We start from the raw sequence: 24,941 nt of genomic DNA on the forward strand, positions 1-24,941 counted from the left end.
CATAGGGGTCTCCAAGGCAGCGTGCAAAGTGCAAAACCGGTGCAGTGTGCTTGAATTGATTTGAAGTATTTTTTCCTCTGTAATTTCATCAATAATCCTGAGCTATTTCTTTGTTTAAGGGTAAGGCTTGTATTTATGTCCCTGACTTTGCTAAACAAAGAGGGTTAGGAACGATAAATAAGAGGAATACTTGATTTAGTCAGTAAATGCTTGTGTAGATCAGCTGCCATACTTGTATTTAAACTAAGAATCTGGCCCACAGGTATAGCAGTGTCTTCCCTTCCCTAAACATGGCGGTTAAGCGCAGGGAGCAGGCTCTTCAGGAGTACAAGCGACTTCAGACCAAGGTGGAGAAATACGAGGAAAAAGATAAAACCGGAGCAATGATTGCAAAGCTGCACCAGGTAAGATTTGGAATGGCAAAGGGAACATCCTACAAACATCCTAGGGATATATGATGGGGTCAGTGACAAGGAGTGGTGCCTGACTAGTAATGACTGCAAGTTGAGTGGTTTGCTTAGTACACACCACATATTCTAATAGGGGCTTTTTGTCTATGGTCAGCACGGAGGCCTAACATCATGCCTTCAGAGTGTAAGCTTACAGCATCCATCTGGGGTTTTCCCTGCGATACTGGGAGTGTTGTTTCAGCAGGAATTGGAAGTGTCAGTGGTTACATTATCAAAAAACACAAATGCATACAAAAAAACCCAAAATGTAGAATTGTAACAACGTGTCATTTGTAAATCCAGCCCAGTGCATGATACACATAAATGTTCCAGATAGGTTTGCGAGTCATATCTCATTTATGCTGGAACTGAATCATAGTGATGCATGGTGCCTGGAACCTTATTTTGTGTAGGAGCTAATACCAGTTGTAGCTAATCCAACCCACACCCTTAATATTTGTCAGTAAAACATGGCATTCCATTGTTATTATTGAAATGTATTTATAAAGCACAAACATACACAGCGCTGTACAGTAAATTGGTGTATATGCTAAATATACAGATTGATAGAACAACAGATTAAACAACCACCACAAGAGGTAAAAAGGGCCCTGCCCAAAAGAGCTGGCAATCGTACAATTTTAAATCTACAGTGAGCTTCCCATTGTATAGGACTGACTTCACATTATTATTTCCCTTCTTTTTCTTATTTCTTTATTGTTTTACTGATAAAGAACTGACAAGTTCCTCATTTAATGTGTACTTATAGATGTAGATAGGCAGCCCCCACCCTTATAAACATACCAATTTCACACGCAATTCCAACATTTTTTCAGTACCCGACCTGCTGCAGGACTCTTGTGGGAATTCTGATTGGTGCCAAATTTAAATATATGGGTGAAAACAGTTCATCTTTCATAAGATTTGGGAGACCAAAGACTTAAGGGTGAAGACACACTAAGCCACTAGTAGCAGCTACTTTTTCATGCCTACTAAACCCCAGAAAATGCCTTGCCATAGACTGAGAATTGCCTCTGCTAAAACACACGTAGAGACAGTTATCAGTAAATGATCAGCATTGTCTGTTTCTGTAGCCGTGACAAGTAGCTGTTACTAGTAGCTCCGTGTGTCTTCACCCTAAAAGGACTTCACTATGGGGCCCAGTGTAAGCTCCAGTGAGCAAGACCTTGTATTCCATTCCACTGGTCAGATAGAGCTGTGGGTGTGATGACTTTGAGTAACAGGCTTCCTGCTACTCAGAACCATTGCTGGGCTGACTTATCTGGAGTCAGCAGGATATTTTAAAGATATTTACTAGCTCTTTTACCTACAGACTTAGGTAGTAACCCAGCCATGTTGTACTGGAAATTAACCAGCTATCAGCTGTGGTTTCCAACTCTGGTAGGACACGTTTCTGAAGGAACATAAATAAAGGGACCAGAAATATACAATACAGGCTTACACTTTAGACATTGCAGCCCCATCATTTTGAAGGGTCCAAGTGTCACGTGTGTGTGTGTGTAAATTACCGGGGATCTTTGAACCAGCATAGGATTTGTAGCCCTTCCCCAAACATCCCCTTAGTGAATGCAAAATGAACGGCTCCTCCTTGGGTAATCCAACAAAAGACAATGGCTCATTCCTCATCTCTGTGGGGAGCCTACTTTTGTTTGCTACTGGTGTGAAACTACAAAGTCTGAGAGCCTGATTCTAAACTCTCATGAATTAGCATCTCTAATAACGTTTTGTTTGGTACGAGTAACGATTACACACTTGTTAGAGAGCGAGCAGATATCACTGGGGCGGGCGTATAGACAACTCACACAAAGAGGGATCCGTATTTCTATCAATAAAAAGTAAAATCCTTATCGAATCATTGGACTCAATGGGGGACAAATGGGATTTCCAATGGAAAATCAGTATCTAGATCATGATTAACCCAAAGTCAGCAGGGAGCAATGATTTGATGAAGTACAGCCTGTGGGTCATTTAAGTTCTGGCTTTGCATATGATAAGTATGTGACCATACATGGGTCAAAATTGGCTTCAACTCAGCTGACCATATTGGCCCATGTACAGGTTCAATAAACTGCCAACATGCAGTCCATAGACCAGTGCAGGTTATGTATGTGCCGTGTATGTATGTATGTGATATGTTATATGATTCCATGCATGTGCAGGGCATATCTGTGATATGATTCCATGTATGTGCAGGGCATATCTGTGATATGATTCCATGTATGTGCAGGGCCTATCCCTGATATGATTCCATGTATGTGCTGGGCCTATCTGTGATACGATTCCATGGATGTGCAGGGCCTATCTGTTATATGATTCCATGTATGTGCTGGGCCTATCTGTTATATGATTCTATGGATGTGCAGGGCATATCTGTGATATGATTCCATGTATGTGCAGGGCCTATCCATGATATGATTCCATGTATGTGCAGGGCATATCTGTGATATGATTCCATGTATGTGCAGGGCCTATCCATGATATGATTCCATGTATGTGCTGGGCCTATCTGTTATATGATTCTATGGATGTGCAGGGCCTATCTGTGATGTGATTCCATGTATGTGCTGGGCCTATCTGTTATATGATTCTATGGATGTGCAGGGCCTATCTGTGATGTGATTCCATGTATGTGCTGGGCCTATCTGTTATATGATTCTATGGATGTGCAGGGCATATCTGTTATATGATTCCATGTATGTGCAGGGCCTATCTGGCCTCTTTAGTTATTGGTTCCAGGGTACAAGCAAATAAACCTCGGTTTTTATTCTTCCATAATATAAAATAAAGTTTGAGAATTATTTCTCTCCTTATAAATGTTCTATTCCAGCTGCTACTATAATTACTCTCTCGGAGTTGGCTGAATTGGCACATGGTATACATGTGAGCAGTAACGCCACGTCAAGGCTTCAACCGTGTTACTGTCCATTCACACACCTATTGCAGCAAATGGCTCACCCTATATACACTTGCTGCAATAGTTCCCTATCTGGCCAGGCAGCGGCTGAAATAAGCCGTAATGGGACCCTTTCCTCCTCAGTTCAGACTGGGAGGTGTCAGGAACAAACGTTCCCCATTGGGAAATCTACAATAATACACACACTCTTGCATTCACATTCTCTCACTGATTCACTCACTATCTTCTCTTTTTCTGTGGCAAATCCCATGGTCAGTTGGGACTGGGATTCCACTGCTTTACTAACTATATCACTTCCCCCCATAGTCCCCTATCAGTAAGGAGTTAGGATGAGATACGTGGCTTGGGCCCTGGATTACGGACACTGTTATATAGTAATAGAGGGCGAGCGTGTCCGGCAGATTAAATTTACCTAACATCTAGATGATCCAGAAGAAGGCGAAAAACCCCATCGGTAGCCAATTTGCTTCAGATGGGGGGAAAATTCCTTCTTGACTCCAAAACGGCAATCGGACAAGTCCCTGGATCAACAGAGCGCTGACTACTAATACCATAGCCTTTTATTATCTAAAAGGCCTGGCTATGGGACATGAGGGTTATGATGGGCCTATTTATCCTGCTAATATATGATTGATGGCGGGGAGGGGAAGGAGGGAGTAGTGGCTAGGCAGCATTTGGGGACAGCTCTGCCTAGTCTCTTCTTATTCCTTGGTCCTAAACCCTGACAATCCCTAAACCCTACACCAATCACACTCATAACTCTGATGGGCTTATTTTTATTTTTTGAAAAAGGGGCCTACAGCTGCAGCTCAATCTGCTGCATTATTACTCCCTCCTACTGGGTTAAAGAGGCACAAGATACAGACGCCTCATATAGATTTTTCTACATTTTATTACTGATCTAAATTCAACTTGCAGCCAATCAGAAGGGGAACTATGTTCACCTTCTAATTTGGTGCAGGGGGGATCCCTACTTGCATTCACGCACATTCACTTCCATTCACACTTATTATTATCATCTATCCCTTGTCCCACTACTGCCAAATCCTGTATCCCCTTTTAGATAACCCTTATAGTACCCCTATACCATAATAATATATCCCTTACCCCACATCACATCCTGTATCCCTTTTCCTATAACCCTTATAGCACCCGTATCCCATATATCCTAATCCCATATCCCCATATCCCACAATTATAAGCAAATATATATATATTTTTTTTTTTTTTTTTTTGAGAAAAGTGAAAGAAGAAAATGGTAAAAGAAAAGAAAGGCAGAGGAGAGAAGATAAGAAAGAATCCTATGATATAACTTACCATACAAAGTCTAAACACATGACAGAGGAAAATAGTAAAATAATGGAGGAAGACAGAAAAGCAAGAAAGCTTACATTCTTAATCCTATACTTACCTTACTTACCTTACATATAAAGAACTTATAAAAAATATACTGAACGATGGTAATTAACAGTGCGCTGTATGTTCAGTATAAAGTTTTACCCTTATCCATGGGTCTGTTGATAAAAGAAAATCCAGCTGGCAGCTCTTCTTTACTTGTGCTGTTTTCTCCCACGATGTCTTGTGTGCTAAAGAAATGCAAAAGAAAAGAGTTCATCATCCATAGCACAAGCACACTAGCAATCTGCCCCAGTGTCAGTACTAAAAGCCCATTAACACCTCAACAGCTTAACGTGTATTATTCCTTCTATGTGTCCTCTCCTATTCTATCTTATCGTTCCCATTTTCATTAATTTCACTCACCACTTTGACTCGAGTTGCATCTTCTTCTGTCGGTTAAGGATCCCATGTGGCATTGATGTTGTTGGGTTCACAGGCAGACTCTTGCAGTAGACAGTTGATGGCAGATGTGATGTTCATAGATGGAATTTGCCGTGGATGGTATGTTGCCCTGATCACTTGTTGCACAGAGAGTTTGATGTTAGGCCACATGAGCACAGAAAATACTTTACTCCTGCCAATTCCAGTTGGAATCCACATCGGAGAGGTCTTCCACCTTATCTAGCTTGGAGGTCTCAGCGCTGAATCTTGGTTGGATCACTTTTAGTTTATCAACTGGGGGCTATAAAACAACAAAAAAGCAGAACACTTTGTTGCAATATAATATTTACTTTTAAGACTGAACATAAAATATATACTAAAATACACCTTTCCTTTTTAAGACTGCCACTCTCTACTGGATAAATAAAATAAAACTGAGGAGTGGCACTGCAGGGCAAATGTGGGGGGAAGCGTACCATTGCTTGGGGTATGTATGTACTTACAATTTTGGGCTTGAAAGGTGTCGGCATGGTTCTGCTCTCCAGCTCACTCCAGTTGACTCCTCCATAGAATGGGTGCCCCCTGATGTTTCCATTCACTCCTAAGCGTTTGTTTTTGTCCATCTCCAGAAGCTAAAGAAAAGACATGAACATTTATCTGAATATAATAGATCATTTGAAGTCACGGAATCTAATCTCTGACCCCCATGTACCCCAGATTTTAAAAGTGACGGGTGCAAAAGTAGCAAGTAGCACAATGATACAATGATTTCACTTGCCAGTGTGTAATTGTTCCTACTGACCTTTGGCAGAAGGTCCAGCATTTCCTGGCTCATGTGACTTGGGAAATCCAGCTTTGTCCGCTTAATTTCAAAAAACTCCCGAGCAGGAACAAGTGATGGGATAAACGGCTGCCTGCCAGTGGCCATTTCGTACATGATGACACCGAATGACCACCAGTCCACTCCAGCGTCGTACTTCTCCAATGACAAGATCTTCAGAAAAAAAAGAACTAATTAACTCTGAGATTACATTGGGTAATAGAAACAGTTACATTAAATAAAATGAAAATCTAGTGTAACTGCAAAGGGGAATATGCACTTTGCTAAATGAAAGCCAGTAACCTAGGGGATATATAAAAGGTAAAGGTCTCTGCCCCTTTACATAGTCTGACTGATCTGAGCATTTGTTCCCTTTCTTGTTTATATTATCAAAATGTTCCATTGTAAAAAGGACAAAGAAAAGCTAAAGTCCATGAAAGAAACAGGCAAAGAGATGTAATAGCACTGTGTATAAATTGCATTACAAAGGATTTTCTGACCTCCGGCGCGCGGTATCCGGGTGTTCCTCCCAATCCACTGATCTCCTTTCCGGCGAACATTTCTTCAGCAGCGAGGCCGAAGTCGCAGATCTTGATGTGTCCGTCGTTATCCACCAAGATGTTTTCCGGCTTGAGATCACTGCAACATATTATTATTATTAACATTTATTTATAAAGCGCCAACATATTCCGCAGCGCTGTACAATAAGTGGGATGTGTTGGGAACAATGAATGTAGGAAATACTGCAACTGAGTAGAGTTCTGGGAATGATGGTCAGGGGTGTTGGAATAAATAAATGAAAAGGCAACTAAAATATATATTTTTAGTATAAGATAACCTAGAAACAATGAAGCTAAGTATTAAGAAAAAAAATGAACAGATAAAATGTATTAAAAACAAATTGTACAGTAAAGATGGATTATAGATGCACTGCAAGTTGTAATGAGATTGTACTGACCGATGAATGATGCCATTGGAGTGCAGAAACTGGAGGGCAATCACCATCTCTGCAGTGTAGAACCTGTAAAAGATCATCTCTGTATCATTCACATTTCATATAAATGTATGTGTATATTTATTTATATAGCACTACCTGTACATGCATATATATAAGTTCTAAGATCAAAAACTGATATTAAAAAAGAAACATCACTTTTGATACAAAACTTACTGGTGGGTAGCAGTAGAGTTACAATCCTTAGTAAATTAGATTGCTAACTTTTTTCTAAATGCCATGCCACCATCTAACCAGTTACATCTTCACATTTGAATATACTGCACATAAGGAAAGATGTAGAAAGATCCTTGGGGCAGTGCAGTTTTTTCCAAAGAGAAGGATCGGCCTGGGGCAATAAGTAAGCAGCTTAATTTTTTTTGGGGGGGGGATACCTAACATATAGGCACCACCTAGTGGATTAGACTTTTTGTGCCTGGTTCTGCTGCAGTCATGCACAAAAAATGTGCTCTCTTACTCCCAAGCTCCTCTGCTTATTCCTCAGCCTTGTGGGTACATTTGCACAACCTGGGTACTTACATCTTCATTTGGGGGTCATTTGGGCAAATTAGCCCATGAATAGTAACCCATCGCAACCACTCAAATAGTTGCATTCATTGTTCTACCTGCAGCTGGCAAACAAGCCAATCACTGATTGGTTGCTAAGGGTAACTGCCCATGTGCAAATTTGCCCAGAGTTGATAAATGAGCCCAGTCTGTATCATAAACTTTCTCTCTTACTCTATATTCCTTTATAGTAAGAATTTTATCCCTTACTTGATGGTCTTCATTGATAGATTTCCTTGATTGGTAATTATCCTGTGCAGCGTTCCCCCGCCGGCATACTCGAGCACGAAGAAGGCACGAACCTGGTTAGAGAGACAAATGAGAAAATGGTGAGACATAGGAATACATGAGCCAGAACTGACCAGCAAAGCAGGGAGAATTCAAACATGAAATAGTTATGAAAGAATATTAAGTTAGTTTCATGGGCTCTGCCCTCCAGTATGGATCTATTCTCATGTTACTAAATACAAATGGAGTCGGTATGTGATTGTATTAGGGTTGTCAGCGTGTGATTCTTTGTCCTAATAGCTATACAGGTATAGGACCCATTATCTAGAATGCTTGGGACCAAGGGTATCCCGGATAAGGGGTCTTTCCGTAATTTGGATCTCTATACCTTGTCTACTAAAAAATCAATAAAACATTTATTAAACCCAATAGGAATGTTTTGCATCCAATGACGATTAATTATACCTTAGTTGGGATCAATTACAAGGTACTTTTTTATTATTACGGAGAAAAAGGAAATCAGTTTTAAAATTCGGAATTATTTGATTAAAATGGAGTCTATGGGAGACGGGCTTTCCGCAATTTGGAGCTTTCTGGATAATGGGTTTCCGGATAAGGGATCCCATGCCTGTACAAGGAAACCTCACAACAACACTGAGTGCGGTTCTGGCATGTGCCAAGTGCCGTGTGTTGCCTGACTGCAGTTGCAGGAAGGGTGAGGACAGACTATTTCTGCATCTTGTAAATCATATGGATTATGGGTACAATTTGCCAAGTATGAGTACTACAACCGCTGACACCAGCACTGCTGTTCTGTTTCTCTACACTGAAATCATCTGTCCCTATAAGAGCCACAGAGTTTGCCCCACACATAAGTACAATGACAACTAGAAAGGGAAGTTTGAGAACAAACTTTATTTTGGGTTGAAAAACGTGAAGTCACTGAATGAAATCTGATCTGTTGTTGGCTCCGCCCACTTTTTCTAACCTTGGACCCACAGTTATATAGTAAAAACCACTGTGCAAAGTTTGGGGACTCTGGCTTTAATAGTGTCTGAATGGCAGCAATTTAAATTTCCCCACTGAAAGTCAATGAGTGACACCTGGTTGGAGGTTGGTGGTCCCGCCCTCTTTTTCTAACCTGGAACTGCAGTTACCCAGTGACTAACTCTGCGAAGTTTAGGGACCCTGGGATTAATAGTTACAGAACGGCAGCAGTTTAAATATAAACCAATAAACGTCAATTGTGATTGGTGGTTGGTGCCCCGCCCACTTTTTCTAACCTTGAGTCGAAGTCACCCAGTGACAAACAGTGGGCACCCCGGCATAAATAGTGTGAGAATAGCAGCATTTTATATTTAAACCAATAAAATTAAATGAATGAAATCCGATTGGCTGTTAGTGGCCCAACCCACTTTTCCTATTTTTGAACTGCAGTCCCCCAGTGACCAACTTTGCAAAATTTGGGGACTCAGGCATAAAAATTGTGAGACTGACAGCAATTTACACTTCACCATTGAAAGTAAATAGGTGAAATGTGATTGGCTGTTGGTGGCTCCGCCCACTTATTCTAACCCTGAATATGTAGTCATCCAGTGACTGACCCGGTGTTATTACTGTGACAATGGCAGCAAGTCAATAGGTAAAATCTGATTGGCTGTTCACAGCTCCACCCACTTTTGGGCATCCAACAATCATTATATTTTCATTCAGGCTGAGCCCATGACTATGTGATTCAAGTTTGGGGAGTGTAGCCTCAAAGCTGTAAGACTGGCAGCAGTTTCAATTTCCCCATAAAGTCAATGGGTGGAATTTGATTGGCTGTTGTTGGCCCCTCCCACTTTGGGGTCATCTAACAAATGTGGCTGTTTCATTCGGGGTGACCCCATGATTATGTTATTCAAGTTTGGGGGGTGTAGCTTCAAAGCTGTAAGAGTGGCAGCAGTTTGAAAATCTTCCCTGTCAAAGTCAATGGGAAAATTGGGGGGTTCGGAGCGGCGCCACAAAAAGACGTTGGGCGGGATCGCTTAGAAAGCACAAGCAACCTGCTCCGCTATAGGGCGAAGAAGTGTGGGGAGTTTGGGTGTTGTACCCCTAAAACTGTAGGAGGAGTAGCGTTTAGACAATAGGGGGCGCTAAGAATAAGAAGCAGAAGAATCAGCTGAAGTGGAAGAACAGTCTGTGGGTTTCAGCCCAACACAATGAAGATACGGCTGCTCTGTATATTGCACTGTAACCCAAACCCAGTGTTGGAAAGGCACAGGCTCTACAACTGCTTGAAAAATTATACATTTCTCACATGCATTTATAGTACAGGTATGGGATCCCTTATCCAGAAACCCATTATCCAGAAAGTTCCAAATCACGGAAAGGCCAATTCCCATAGACTCCATTATAAGCAAATAATACTAATTTTAAAAATAATTAATATTATTGTAATAATAAAACAGTACCTTGTACTTGATCCCAACTAAGATATAATTACCCCTTATTGGGGGCAGAACAGCCCTATTGGGTTTATTTAATGGTTAAATGATTCCCTTTTCTCTGTAATAATAAAACAGTACCTGTACTTGATCCCAACTAAGATATAATTACCCCTTATTGGGGGCAGAACAGCCCTATTGGGTTTATTTAATGGTTAAATTATTCCCTTTTCTCTGTAATAATAAAACAGTACCTGTACTTGATCCCAACTAAGATATAATTACCCCTTATTGGGGGCAGAACAGCCCTATTGGGTTTATTTAATGGTTAAATGATTCCCTTTTCTCTGTAATAATAAAACAGTACCTGTACTTGATCCCAACTAAGATATAATTACCCCTTATTGGGGGCAGAACAGCCCTATTGGGTTTATTTAATGGTTAAATGATTCCCTTTTCTCTGTAATAATAAAACAGTACCTGTACTTGATCCCAACTAAGATATAATTACCCCTTATTGGGGGCAGAACAGCCCTATTGGGTTTATTTAATGGTTAAATTATTCCCTTTTCTCTGTAATAATAAAACAGTACCTGTACTTGATCCCAACTAAGATATAATTAATCCTTATTGGAGGCAAAACAATCCTATTGGGTTTATTTAATATTTAATTGAATTTTAGCAGACTTAAGTTATGGAGATCCAAATTACGGAAAGATCCCTTATGCAGAAAACCCCAGGTCCCAAGTATTCTGGATAAAAGGTCCCATACCTGTACAGGTATATGACCTGTTATCCAGAATGCTTGGGACCAGGGGTATTCCAGATAAGGGGTCTTTCCGTAATTTGGATCTTCATACCTTAAGTCTACTAAAAAATCAATAATACATGAATTAAACCCAATAGGATTGTTTTGCATCCAGTAAAGATTATTTATATCTTAGTTGGATGAAATACAAAGCTGTGTTTTATTTTTACAGAGAAAAAGGAAAACAATTTAAAAAATCTGAAGTATTTGATTAAAATGGAGTCTATGGGAGACAGGCTTTCCCTAATTTGGAGCTTTCTGGATATCGGGTTTCCGGATAAGGGGTCCCATACCTGTACTAGATTTAATGGATGTGTAAATACTGCAGGGGCTTCTTCAGAGAGCCCAGAGTAGCCCAAAGGACTGTGTGTAAAGAAGTGTCAGAGAGAAAATAATACCTAGGTTTATAAAGCTTGGGGAGCGACATAATTATATGTATACAGGTATGGAACCCATTATCCAGAATGCTCGGGACCTGGGGTTTTCCGGATAAGGGGTCTTTCCATAATTTGGATCTCCTACCTAAAGTATGTTAAAAACACTATTTAAACATAAATAAGGATTAATTATATCTTAGTTGGGATCAAGTACAGGTACTGTTTTATTATTACAGAGAAAAGGGAATCATTTAACCATTAAATAAACCCAATAGGGCTGTTCTGCCCCCAATAAGGGGTAATTATATCTTAGTTGGGATCAAGTACAGGTACTGTTTTATTATTACAGAGAAAAGGGAATCATTTAACCATTAAATAAACCCAATAGGGCTGTTCTGCCCCCAATAAGGGGTAATTATATCTTAGTTGGGATCAAGTACAGGTACTGTACTTTATTTATTATTACAGAGAAAAAGGAAATAATTTTTAAAAATGTGAATTATTTGATTAAAATGGAGTCTATGGGAGATAGCCTTTCCATAATTCTGAACTTTGTGGATAATGGGTTTCCGGATAAGGGGTCCGATACCTGTATAAGGTGAGCACTGGATATGCTAAAGGCATTGGGCTGACCTAAGAAGGAAATGCCATTAATAAAACAGATTATGGGGCGATGTGTCCCCCCGTGTGTAATTGTGTAGATTGTACAGTGCTGCGTACCCTTGTGGCGCTATAAATAAAGTTATACATACAGACAGACATACAATACAAACAGAGTTCTGTACCTCGGACTGGAATGTGGCATGGGAGTGGCACAGAAAGGGGCAGCCTCTGGCGATCTTCAAGAGCCGGGCCTCCATCCTGATGCACTCGTAGTTGCTCCTGCTTGGCTTCTTGGGCACCATCTTAATTGCCACGAGTTGTTTAGTTGGTGTAAATGATGCCAACATTACCTAAGAACAGAGAGAAGAGATTAAATATTACAGTGACTTGAACAGCAGTTTTATAGCAGATAACAAAAGAGATTTCCATATTGGGAGGCCCCTCACTCACCTTTCCGCCGCTGCCTTCTCCCAGCTGTCGGTGGAACTTGTAGCTCTGTATGCCCAGGGGGGCTGGCCTAGTCACATCCACACGGGATTTCTTCTGTGCACTTTCACCTTGTGGGATCAAACAAAATCAGTCAAAAGCTACTATCAAAATATTTTATACATAGCACATTCCCATAAATATATCCATCTATGTATCTCATTGGCCATTAATCTTAGCTAGGGCAAAATAACAAACATCCCAGTTAACTGTATAACAGCAAATAAATACTAAAACAATATATTTCTAAAATATTCCCCTTGCCTTCCAACAGATCTTCTGGGCTCCTTGGTCTTTTCTTCTCCACGGTGGTTTCCTGCTCCTCTCTCCTTCCATCACTGCTGCTCTGAAGAATTTTATTATCTTCTGTGCTGGATTTCTTCACAGTTTCTGGTGTTTCATCTTCTTCCGGCTTCCTCTTCTTGCTCTCAGGTTTTCTGGTCTCATCTGAGAGGCTTTCCTTTTTATTCTCTGGTTGTTCTTCTTCCGTCCTTTTCCTTTTTTTGGTCTCCCCTTCAGGGGGCTTCACCCCTACACAAGGACTCTTCTTCATATTTGCATCAAAGCTGGTCTTCTCTTCTTCATGGGGTTTGTCTGTTGGAAAGACTTCTCCATCTTGAATCTTCGCCTTCTTCTCCAGGCAGCCTTTATCCTGTAGATCTTCTCTCTCATCTGGAGTCCGCCTCCTTTTTCTTCTCTCCTCCATCTTCACCTTCCTCCTTCTTCTGCCTGTATATAAATCCTGTCGTTTTATCCAAAATTCGTATTCTGCGGTTGAAAGCTCTGTCACTCTCTCTCTCTCTCCTCTTCACCGTCCAAATGACAGTTGGCCAAACATGTAGACTAAGGCAGGGGTGTCATGTGACAACCAACAGTTATCCGGGTGCAGCCAGCATTGTGATAAGCAGCCGACAGCACTAGTATGAGCCATTAGCACAAATCTAGAAACACTCACAACAGAAATCAGAGCAATGTTTATATCTCAGGGTAGATCATAAGGTCTTTTGAACAGGGCCCTCGTTACCTTTTCTTTTGGTTATTGGTTGTTCTTGTATGTATTCGTGCATGTTTAATGTATACACCCATTCATTGTACAATGCTATGAACATGTTGCTGCTTTATAAATACATGTTAATAAGAACTTGACCTTTAAACATTAGGTGAATGTTGCAAGATGCATCCTATATAAAGAATGAGGGTGGATGCGTGAATATTCTTTAAAGAAATACAGAAATCATTCTCTAAGGGCAATGGCATGAGGGATTCTGGGCTTGGCCATCACATTTTATAGTAGCCCAGGAGACAGTCACAGGGCAATTTTGGGTGTTTTTTGGTATTATATGTTTAGTGTATTAAAAGCACCCAAAATCACCATTAGTCCATATTACATTAAAAATAATATGCCAATAATAATAAATATGTACATTTGATCAAGTATTCATGGATATGTGTATAGTGGCACACACAGATGGTGAGCTAAATTGGTTGCTCAGTGTGTGTGGTGGGGAGATGGCATTGGCACATGGGGGGCAGCAAGGGCCCTTGAGATCATATTCCCCAGTGGGCCCAAGGTACCCCAGCTGGCAGAGGGTGGGGAGCAGGTTATGGATCACTGTGCACCAGGCCCCTCCAAAGATTTGCCACTGAGCTGTACTAATAGCAAACAGAGCTTTTTAATCTGATTTGCCACATACAGTAAGTACCAGGTGATGTTCTAGTGGTGCTTCTGTATAGTGTTGGTGTGGGTGGCAGCCAGAGTATATAGGACAGCAGAAAGTGCCTCTTTCCATTGAGCAGTACATGGATCCTTACAGATGGCTGACTCTCCAGGGGGTTCACCTGTGGGATGAATTGGAACGCCAACTTGGGCCGGGCCTGGCGCCCAATATCCATGCTCAACCTCTTGCACATGAATGGAAATCAAATCCCATGAACTATATTCCAACATCTAGTGGAAAGCCCTCTCAGAGGAGTAGAAGGTTTTGGGATTAGAGGTTGGACAGACAGTCCTCAATACTTTTCATATAGTCTATAGCAGTTAAAGGGGTAGTTCACATTTAAATCAACTTTTTAGTTGGGCTTTTTTTTAATACTTTTTTATAAATATTTGTCTCTTCTGCATCTTTGCAGGTTTCAAATGGGAGTCACAGACCCCTGCAACTACAAAAAACCTATTGCTCTGCGAGGCAGCATTGTTATTGTTACTTTTATTACTTATCTTTCTATTCAGACCTCTTCTATTCATCTTCCTGGCTCTCATTCACACCACTGCCTGGCTGCTAAAGTACATTCGACCACATGAATAGCTGCTGACATTCCAATTTAACCAAAAGTTAATTTAAAGGCAAACTTCTCCTTTAGAAGCTTTCATTGTTTTAATGGAGGAGAAATATATCCACTATCTTTATTTTTTCCACTCTACACTGAAACATCACTGGATACATAAAAGATAAAGGGTAGTAGTAGGGGGGGAGCCTGCAGGGCAGTGAGAGAAATAGGGCAGTTGTTGCCTGTAACTGAGCAGTGCTACAGGGTGGTTATGGGGGCCATAGTGCCGCAAAAGGTACAGGGAGATAGGGGATAGGGGATTATAGCAGCAGGGTAATTATGGGGGTTAATTATGGGGGGAATAGATTAGGAAAAGGCACGGGGTAGTTATGGGGCACTGCAAGGTACTACAGGGTAATTATGGGGACCACAGAGCAGCAGAAGGTACATGGTAGTTATGGGGGGGAAACAGAGCACAGCTATTACAGGGTAGTTTTGGGAGCACAGAGCAGCAGTAAGAGGTACTACGGGAGGGGGGGCATAGAGCAGCAAAAGGTACAGGGTATTTATGGGGGTTTAGAGCAGTAAGAGCTGCTACCTGATAGTTATGGGGTGACCATAGAGCAGCAAAATGTACAGGGTAGATATGGGGGGCATATGGCAATGAGAGATAGAGAACAGGGTGAGGGTCCTGTAATCAAGCAGCGAGAGGTACAGGGTAGTTATGGGGGGCATATGGCAGTGAGAGATAGAGAACAGGGTGAGGGTCCTGTAATCAAGCAGCGAGAGGTACAGGGTAGTTATGGGGGGCATATGGCAGTGAGAGGTAGAGAACAGGGTGAGAGTCCTGTAATCAAGCAGCGAGAGGTACAGGGTAGTTATGGGGGGCATATGGCAATGAGAGATAGAGAACAGGGTGAGGGTCCTGTAATCAAGCAGCAAGAGGTACAGGGTAGTTATGGGGGGCATATGGCAGTGAGATGTAGAGAACAGGGTGAGAGTCCTGTAATCAAGCAGCAAGATGTACAGGGTAGTTATGGGGGGCAAAGAGCACTAAGATAAAGTTTTGGGGGATACAGTACTGGTAGTGCTGATAGATGCTCTGAATGAAAAAGGATCAGGTAAAAGAAATAGTATTTATTATAATTTAAACCAATGCATAATATATTTAAGTTAAAAATACAAACATAACAAAATATTCAATACTGACGGCTGTGTACATCATTTTGCCATTCCATATAACCAATAACACTTTTTATACTATAACATGAGTTCAGCCATGTTTGCCAGGAAGTATTTCCTTGCATCCTATTGGCTGGCTAAGTTGCCTCGATGCAGGGAGCTGGTAATTGGGAGCAAGTTGGAGTCACTTGTATGTGCAGCAGCATTAACCAAAATTTCTGCCACAAACATCTGCCCATGATTTTCTTGGCAGTGTCCGTCTTCCTATCCCGGTGTAAATAGCTGAATCCATGTCCCTCACATTCTATACCCACAGCCAGGGCATCACTTTCCTTTCCTGGATCCGCCGAGATCCTGCTAGTCCTGTTCATGGGAGAGCAGCAATGCATTTTCTCCATCCATCTTGGTGCATCTTGGATACCAGCCTAGTTCCTTCCTGCGCACCCTTTATAGTATTCCCTATACTGGAGACTTGTCCCAGATCTCATCATACTTTATGGATTCCTCTGACCTGTGCAGCCATTTCCTGGTTCCTTTAGCACCACGGGCCTTTCCTGGTTTCTCAGAACACCACGAGTTCTCCATTGAGTCATCCATTTATTGCACAGACCTGCGTCCTGGTTCCTGTGTCAGTATTTCAGGTCTGTCCAGGTTTCTCAAGGCACCATACCGATACCTCTGAATTTCAAGGGCTGCTCCTGGATCCTCTCTGAGAACATTGTAGCGCCATCCTGGTTCCCCTCAGAGAATCTCTCTGTGAAGTGCAAGTGCCGGATGATTTTGGGCAGAGTGTTTAATCTCCACAAGACACAGCTCAGTGGAAGGGTCCCCTTTGGTTGCGGGGCCTGATGACCAGTCCGGGAAAGATTATTCTTTGAGGGTGCTGAGTGGAACCATCTAGAGGAACTTGAGATCTACAAAGGGAAAGAATGGGACCAAATTAATTTAATCTGAAATGTAACTCCCATAACCCACCTTATCTTGCCCCGTTCCATGTCCTATTGCTGTGCTTATAACTGTACCTACCTACATGTGCTTTGCTTCCCAGTAGATGTGGTGCCAGACCCCGCAGCTTTGTGTGCCAGTTTGGAGACCAGGTCTTTGAGCCGATGCCACTGGGAGACCTCTGCCTGTGGGGACAGAGCGAGTAGTGAGACCCACACTGATAGACACCATAGAGAATGACTGTGACTGTGTGGCATCGTACAATTAGACAGCTCTGTTTGTAGGACTCACCTTAAGGTTCGGGGGGCTATTTTGTCTGGCTTCTTCCTGCAGGTTTGGAACACTAACAAAGTGAGGATCTCTTTTATCTGCCGAGGCTAGACACCAGGCTGTAAAGAGCAGAGCTTTAGTTATTTCTGCTTGACTGTTGCCTTATGAGATTATAATAGGATACAGACAGAAGATGTATTCCTTATACAGATGGTTGTTCATCTTGTGGTGCCAAGAATCGTGCTGTTGTACCTCAAACCTTTAAACTGCTTGTTGTGGGGACACATTAGTCCAGGCGTCCCCAACCTTTCTTACTCGTGAGCCATAGTCTAATGTAGTGTAGGAAGGTAGTGCTGGGTCCCCTCAGTCATATCATAGGTCCTACAGTAGTCTTTTTTGGGTATAGGCCCAAACTCCTGCACCAGTCCAGAACACTCTGGGGACTCTCAGTAGATGACGCCATCTTGTTTCCCTTTCTGTGCAAATCCTATGGCACGAGGATGGTCTCTGAGCACTTTGGCACCCCTAATAAAAGTAAGAGACTGGGACTAGGAATGCGTAGGCCTTCAGGCAGGGGAAGTGTCAGGGCAGTTAGTGAGAAAGCTTTCCCCTGCGAACCTTCCCCAAAGGTTAGGGAGAATAAGAGCTCAGGAAGCTGCACGTGGGCAGCACAAGAAGAAGCTGTCCTTTGGAACAGACTGGTACAGGGAAGGCAGATGCTGTACCTGGAGAGACAGAGATCCTTCCTCCTTACTGGAGGAACAAACACCTGCAGGGAGATCCCATCTGAGTAGCTAAAGGGGCTAATAGTTGCACTACAGGTCTGTATGTGCTGGACTCTGTGTAAAGTATCCACAGAGAGTTCTGGAGTATAACAGTAAGTGACAGTAATAAAGGAGCGCTCGAAGATTTACAGTATATAGACTGTTCTCTTTGGACTGATCTAAAGAACTAACAGTTAGTGAGACAGCTTGCGCTGGCAGAGCTAGTTAGTAAGGCCCTTATTGCCATTGTTAGAAGTGTTACATGTATTAGCTTTCCCTTTATTTTGGATAAAATGTTATTCCGTTTATTGCGTACTGTGTGTGCATTATCATTGTTCCTAGTGGGGCCACCCTTAGGTGCACTCCCGGATCCCACTAGGTTGAGGCACTGCGCTAATAAGTATCAGGTACCCAGTCTCTCCCAATACCACTGCAGAGTGATTCAGGTTTGTCCCGTGCCATCAGGTAAGCGCCACACACCAGGTAAGGGCTAAGATTGGCTATTAGGGGCCTCTATGCACCCTATCAGCTTACAGGGGCTTTATTTGGTAGTAAACCTTGTTTTTATTCAACCAAAACTTGCCCCCAAGTCATGGATTCAAAAATAACTACCTGGTTTGGGGGCACTGAGAGCAACATTCAAGGGGTTGGGGAGCAACATGTTGCCCCTGAGTTACTGGTTGGGGATCAATGCATTAGTCCTTCACATTCCTCCAGTAGATTAATGGGAGCAGAATATATCATTGCAAGACTGATACAGTGACTTATCTCCCTCCCAGTGCTTTGCTAAGAAACAAACCACCTGCCGGCCCAGTGTAAATGAAAGAACTGTAATCATAAATAAAAAAGGATCAAGATTTACCATAATTTACTCAACTCTGACTGGACCTGAAATGGGCTGAGGGGCAGCCAGGTGAGCTTTGATCTGTCATGTCTTGCATCTGGGGATCTTCTGAGCAGGCCAGTTAAACCAGGTAAATACCAGTCCTTATGGAAGTGAGGCTTCATTATCCTGCCATTCCAGCTGGGGGCTATGGGTAATTACACTACAGGGAGACAATGTCTGGAAAAGAAAAACTGCCTCGTTATCTTGACCGTTTGATAAACAGAAATATAAATTGCTGGCATAAAGGGAAACATTTTGGAGGTAAAACTGTCATAACAAAATTCAGTTGTGGAGCCCTGCTGGCACGTAAAACCCAGGGGGGCGTTTACTAAGGTTCTTTTTTTTCATTTTTTATTTGTATTTTTTTTTAACACAAAAGAACATTTTTTTCCCCGCAGTTTTTTTTGTTTGTGCTTTTTCTAAAAGGCTGTTTTAAGAAATTACTTGGCATTCGTGGTTTTAGAGAAAATTGTTTTTTAATGGTTCCCAAAACCTCTAAAACCACGAAAATGAGAATGCTGATAAATAGGCCTCCAAGAATTGAATCTATTGTTATCTTCAGACAAACGTTTAATGACCAGATTTCATTCTTTGATTGATCCAAACAGACCAACATTTTCAAATGTTCTCAAAAAGCTGGTATGGGGGTGTCTTTCTGGTCATTCTTTGGATATAGAAGACTTCAAAATCATATGTAACCATCCAATAGCAATATCTGTACTAGTGATTTGCCGGGCATGGATTCCCGTCGAATTTCCTGCGGAAAATTAGTTGCGCGACAAAATATTGTTTTTGACACGCATCAAAAAAAATGACATGCACTGAATTTTTTTTTGACACAAAACATTTTTCACCGTTTCACAAATTTTCTGCCATTTCTCGAATCTTTTGAAAGATTTGTGAGTTTTTCGGTGAGTTTTCCCTGGGCATGTGATGTCAATAAGGAAAACAACAGCACAGTGTTGTGAATTAGTATTGTGAATGATGTAGTTCCTGCATGCTGTCTCTAAACTGTGGAGAAAGTGTTACACTTTGTAACATCAGTGTTTTAGTCCCTCCTCCCCTGCCAGGATTTCAAATGATGCTGAAAGAGAAGAACTGTTTTGCAGCTGGATTTCAGCATATAAAAATGGTATTTATTCCTACTTTTTGAAGAAAAAGGTTACAGTGATAGGTAGGGATGCACCAAATCCAGGATTCGGGCTTTTTTGGCAGGGTTCGGTTTTGGCCGAATCCATGGTCCTGGCCGAACCGAATCCCAATTAGTATAAATCTAACTAGCATTTGGAAGGGTTAAATGTTAGGGGGAAAAAAAATTTCACCACGTGCACAGCATATTAGCATCTGCTAATTAGGATTCAGTTCGGTATCCGGCCGAATCCATCGGGGTGGATTTGGGGGTTCGGCCGAACAAAAAAAAACGGGTTCGGTGCATCCCTAGTGATAGGTATATTAGGGGGCACATTTACTAATCCACGAACGTCCGAAAAACGTCCGAATGCGTTTTTTTCGTAATGATCGGTATTTTGCGACTTTTTCGCGAATTGTGGCGAATTTTTCGAGCGCTCAATACGAAAAAGCCGCGGCAATTCGCAAAAGTCGTAATGGCTATGCAAAAGTCGCGAAAATTTACGAAAGTCGTAATGGCTATGAAAAAGTCGCGACAATTTACGAAAATCATAATGGCTATGAAAAAGTCGCGACAATTCACGAAATTTGTAATGGCTATGAAAAAGTCGCAACAATTCGCGCAAGTCGTAACGGCTACAAAAAAGTCGCGAAGGTGACGGAAAAAATCGCAAAAATACGAAAAAGTCGCAAAATGTTCGTTTCCAATCCGATTTTTTCCCATTCGGGATTCGGATTCGTAAATCAGCCCCTAGGGGTTTCTGTGTTGTGTGGGGCTCTTCAAGTCCTGTATTAGGAGAAAGTACCTTATACAGGTATCGGACCCCTTATCCGGAAACCTATTATCCAGAAAGCTCAGAATTACGGAAAGCCTGTCTCCCATAGACTCCATTATAATCTAATAGTTCAGAATTGTAAAACTGATTTCCTTTTTCTATGTAGAAATAAAACGGTACCTTGGAATTGATCCCAACTAAGATATAATTACCCCTTATTGGGGCAGAACAGCCCTATTGGGTTTATTTAATGGTTAAATGATTCCCTTTTCTCTGTAATAATAAAACAGTACCTTGGAATTGATCCCAACTAAGATATAATTACCCCTTATTGGGGGCAGAACAGCCCTATTGGGTTTATTTAATGGTTAAATGATTCCCTTTTCTCTGTAATAATAAAACAGTACCTGTACTTGATACCAACTAAGGTATAATTACCCCTTATTGGGGGCAGAACAATCCTATTGGGTTTATTTAATGGTTAAATGATTCCCTTTTATCTGTAATAATAAAACAGTACCTGTAATCGATCCCAACTAAGATATAAATAATCCTTATTGGATGCAAAACAATCCTATTGGGTTTAATTAATGTTTTATTAATTTTTTAGTAGACTTAAGGTATGGAGATCCAAATTACGGAAAGATCCCTTATCCGGAATGCCCTTGGTCCCGAGCATTCTGGATAATGGGTCCTATACCTGTACATCCAAATACAATTGAAAGGATAGTTAACTCTTCCAACACCCAAATTACTAAATCAAATCACAGAGACATAGAATATTTAATGTCCTTCCCATTCCAGATTCCTTTTAATAAATACATGTGACTAGTGATGAGTAAATCTTTTCTGCAGGCATGGATTCGCGCCAAACTTTGGGGTTTCGCCTTTGGCAGGTTTTTTCGTGAAACAGATGCAAAAATTCAAAGTGCGTAAAAAAATTGTGTGCGTCAAAAAAAATATTGTCGCCCACCGTCAAAATAACGTGAAAAATTTTTTTGACGCACATCATTTTCGCCATTTCACAAATTTTCCGCAGCTTTGCGCATTTTCTCAAACACTTGCAAATTTTCTGGTGAAGCAAAACGGGACAGATTCACTCGCCAATACATGTGACATTGCACACAACTCTCCATTGACCTTTCCGATATCACCTTCAACTATATTTTATAAAGAAGAGTTGAGTGCACTGGTTTGAACTTTATTTTCTATAATGCAGATATAATCACATAATAATAAACATTATTCGTTTTTGGGGTTAGTGATGTGTTAGTCACATGATCAGACGCTGGGTCTTGCAAGCCCAAGGCTCCTGGTGCAACTGGATGGAATTGTTGTCTGCAGGGTCAGACTGGGGGGTGCAGGGCCCACCAGAACTCCCGCCCCTGAGGCCCTGCAGGTGCTCTTGCTGGCCACGTCCCCTAACCACCCACCCTCGCAGGGGCCCCCCTAACCCCCCCGTAGCGGCTCACAACCGGTGTCCTCCCCTGACCACGCGTAAATTTAATGCATCAGGGGAGGAACGGTCGGGCAGAGGGAGCGCAGCAAGGGTCGGGTCGGGGCCACCGGGATTTTTCCCAGTGTCCCGGCGGCCCAGTCCGACCCTGGTTGTCTGTCTTCATTGCATACTGGGGAAAAAAGTGAAGCAAACAAACAGGTTTTGCCTGTATACGCATAATAAATGTGGGCTGCTTGTCCATTGAATTCCCCCAGGCATTTTAACCTCTTGAGTTTGGTTTCCTGAATGAGTTTTTCATTATTCCATCTATATACAGTCTTTTCTAGTGTATAATTCTACCATGTCAAAAACCCTCCTGTCTGCCCCAGTATTAGTGGATTAAATAGGAGATGTACCTGCATGATGCCCATCGCCACATTATTCCTATAATCACCTTCCGCCCAAGCCTTGTTTGGCAGAAGTGCAGGAATCAATATGGGCACAATGCAGCATTCACATCCTTAAGCAGTTGGCATAAAACCTTATATATTATACTGATATCAAATGTGTTCTCAGTAAAATAAAGCATCTATTCCAGGGGTCTCAAACTCGCGGCCCGCGGGCCATTTGCGGCCCTCGGTACAATATTTTGTGGCCCGCACCAACGCCTTCTCAAAAACAATGAATGGATCGCGATTTTATTGCGATTCAAGGGATAATGCAAGGCACGGCGGGCGGGAGCTGCTGATTGCGGAAATGACGTTATGCCATCATAACAGTTATTATGGGAAGACGTTCTGTGTGCACAATTAGCTGCTAAGGAGCTAATTGTGCACACAGAACATCTTCCCATAATAACTGTTATGATGGCATAACGTCATTTCCGCAATCAACAGCTCCCGCCCGCCGTGCCTTGCATCATCCCTTGAAAGCCAATTTTTTGTGAAATCCCTTATGCGGCCCAGCCTCATCCTGACTTTGCCTCCTGCGGCCCCCAGGTAAATTGAGTTTGAGCCCCCTGATCTATTCGATAATCTTTGAAGCTATAGAACTTTGCCTCAAGCACCACTATATTAGAGGCAACTTGAAGAGGAGATTTCTCTTTTTGTACCAGCAATGCTGCCCCAAGCAATGTTGGACTGTCCAACCAGGATACCAGGAAAACTCCCAGTGGGCCCAGGAGTCAGTGGGACCTCTTGCTTCTAACTATTTAGCTTATTTCATGGTCATTCCCTATTTCTGTATGGGAACAAGGAAGCTTGATAGATGGAAGGATAGGATATAGTATGTAGGAAAAAGAGACTAGGATAATAAAGTTTGGGGGAGGATAGGAGGAATTAAAGTTTTGAGAGTGGGCCCATGGTCCAGAGTTTTCCAGTGGGCCCCTGCCATCTCAGTCCGACACTGTCCCCAAGCCCACAAGAGGTATGTGCGGGATGGAAGGTGAGGGGTGAAGGCATTGGCACTAGTGCCGCAGGTTCCTGCTAAACATGGAGTACTTGGGGGCGTGTTTACTAAGATGAATAGATGAATGAAGAGATGTTACTCAAATGTTACTGGTAATTGTTTGCGATGGGCAACATCAGGGATCCCCAACCTTTCTTACTCGTGAGCCACAGTCAAATATAAAAAGCCTTGGAGAGCAACACAAGCAGCATAAAAAATTATGGGGGTGCCAAATAAGGGCTAAGATTGGCTTATAATGGAGTCTATGGGAGATGGCCTTCCCATATTTTGGAACTGTCTGGAAAACAGGTTTCCGGAAAGTCATCCCCAGATTTTCCTTTGTTAAACATTTCAGTTTGTAATCCATGGCCATGTAAATACTGCTTTGTAATTTTTATGGTAACAAATATATCTAGTTGTTATAGCAGGGATGAATGATCCTGAGGAGCGTTAGAGTTCAGTGCTTTTACTGGGCTTTATTACCCCCCAAGCAGAAAGACATTCCACTGCTCAAACACATTCTGATAAAATCACACGTCAATCTGCTTTGAAAAATGTGTCTATTCATTCAAATTTTTGATTGTCAATGAAATGTTTTGTTGAGAGAGTTGAATTGCTGGGAATCCCTTAGGATTCTCCAGTTTGTAAATGTTACTCTTAGTTGGTAAGTAACCTGTTGGGTTTTTATAGGGGAAGGCACTGCAAAACTATGATAATATGCATATTCAGGCATAGGGGCAGATTTATCAAAATGTGAGTTTAGCGCTTAATACATAAAAACTCTCCCACGTTCTATTCATTCTAACTTTCACCTATTGATAAATACACTCCTAAAAATGCCATAGGAATAAATAGAATGTGGGAGAGTTTTTATTTATTAAACTCACATTTTGATAAATCTGCCCCATAGTGTGTCCCTACTTCTCAGAGATTTGCCTCAGGCACAGGCAGTTTTTTTGTTCATGGGAACAAGTAGATGACGCAGAAACCAAACTTTGACTTGCTTGACCTTGGACCATAGAGGTGAGGGATCTTATGCTTGAGACCCTGGTTTGATTCCCTGTGACCCTGGACAAGTCACTTGATCTCCTGGTGTCCCAGTAATACATAGTGCACATATAATGGCTGCCTTGCTTGCTGTATAGCTGTTTGAATCCCATGGGAGAAAAGCGTTATATAAATGATTCCCTTTAGTATTGTAGCAGATCATACTGTTGCATCTAATACATAAGGAATAACTTTCTTTCCAAGAGGACAAGGGTACAGCTTTCTGTCCCAAAGGCTTCAATCAGGTCCGTCCATTATTTTTTTTCAAATGCCCATAGTGAGACTTAGAAGAACAAGATGTCTTACTATCTCACTTGTT

At 41.8% G+C, this 24,941-nt stretch overlaps 1 protein-coding gene and 1 long non-coding RNA gene across 3 annotated transcripts; both read right to left on the minus strand.

Moving 5' to 3' along the window:
- Positions 1–4,627: 4,627 nt before the first annotated feature.
- LOC101731435 (protein kinase C delta type-like) lies at positions 4,628–7,018 on the minus strand. The gene is made up of 6 exons (XM_031898233.1): positions 6,942–7,018; positions 6,484–6,622; positions 5,966–6,157; positions 5,667–5,795; positions 5,146–5,464; positions 4,628–4,970 (listed from the first exon to the last, which is right to left on the minus strand). Exons 1-5 carry the CDS (start codon positions 7,016–7,018, stop codon positions 5,351–5,353), a joined length of 651 nt encoding a protein of 216 aa, XP_031754093.1. The 3' UTR covers positions 4,628–4,970; positions 5,146–5,350.
- A 9,320-nt stretch (positions 7,019–16,338) lies between these two features.
- Positions 16,339–17,267, minus strand: LOC100487547. 2 transcript variants are annotated; one of them, XR_001924267.2, is made up of 3 exons: positions 17,159–17,267; positions 16,949–17,052; positions 16,339–16,836 (listed from the first exon to the last, which is right to left on the minus strand). It is a non-coding gene; the product is annotated as an uncharacterized LOC100487547 (long non-coding RNA). The 2 variants fall into 2 exon arrangements; XR_001924266.2 differs by having other exon boundaries at positions 16,339–17,052.
- Between the last annotated feature and the right edge of the window lie 7,674 nt (positions 17,268–24,941).

Source organism: Xenopus tropicalis, chromosome 3 (assembly GCF_000004195.4).
Source record: "Xenopus tropicalis strain Nigerian chromosome 3, UCB_Xtro_10.0, whole genome shotgun sequence".
Classification (NCBI taxonomy): Eukaryota; Metazoa; Chordata; class Amphibia; order Anura; family Pipidae; genus Xenopus; species Xenopus tropicalis.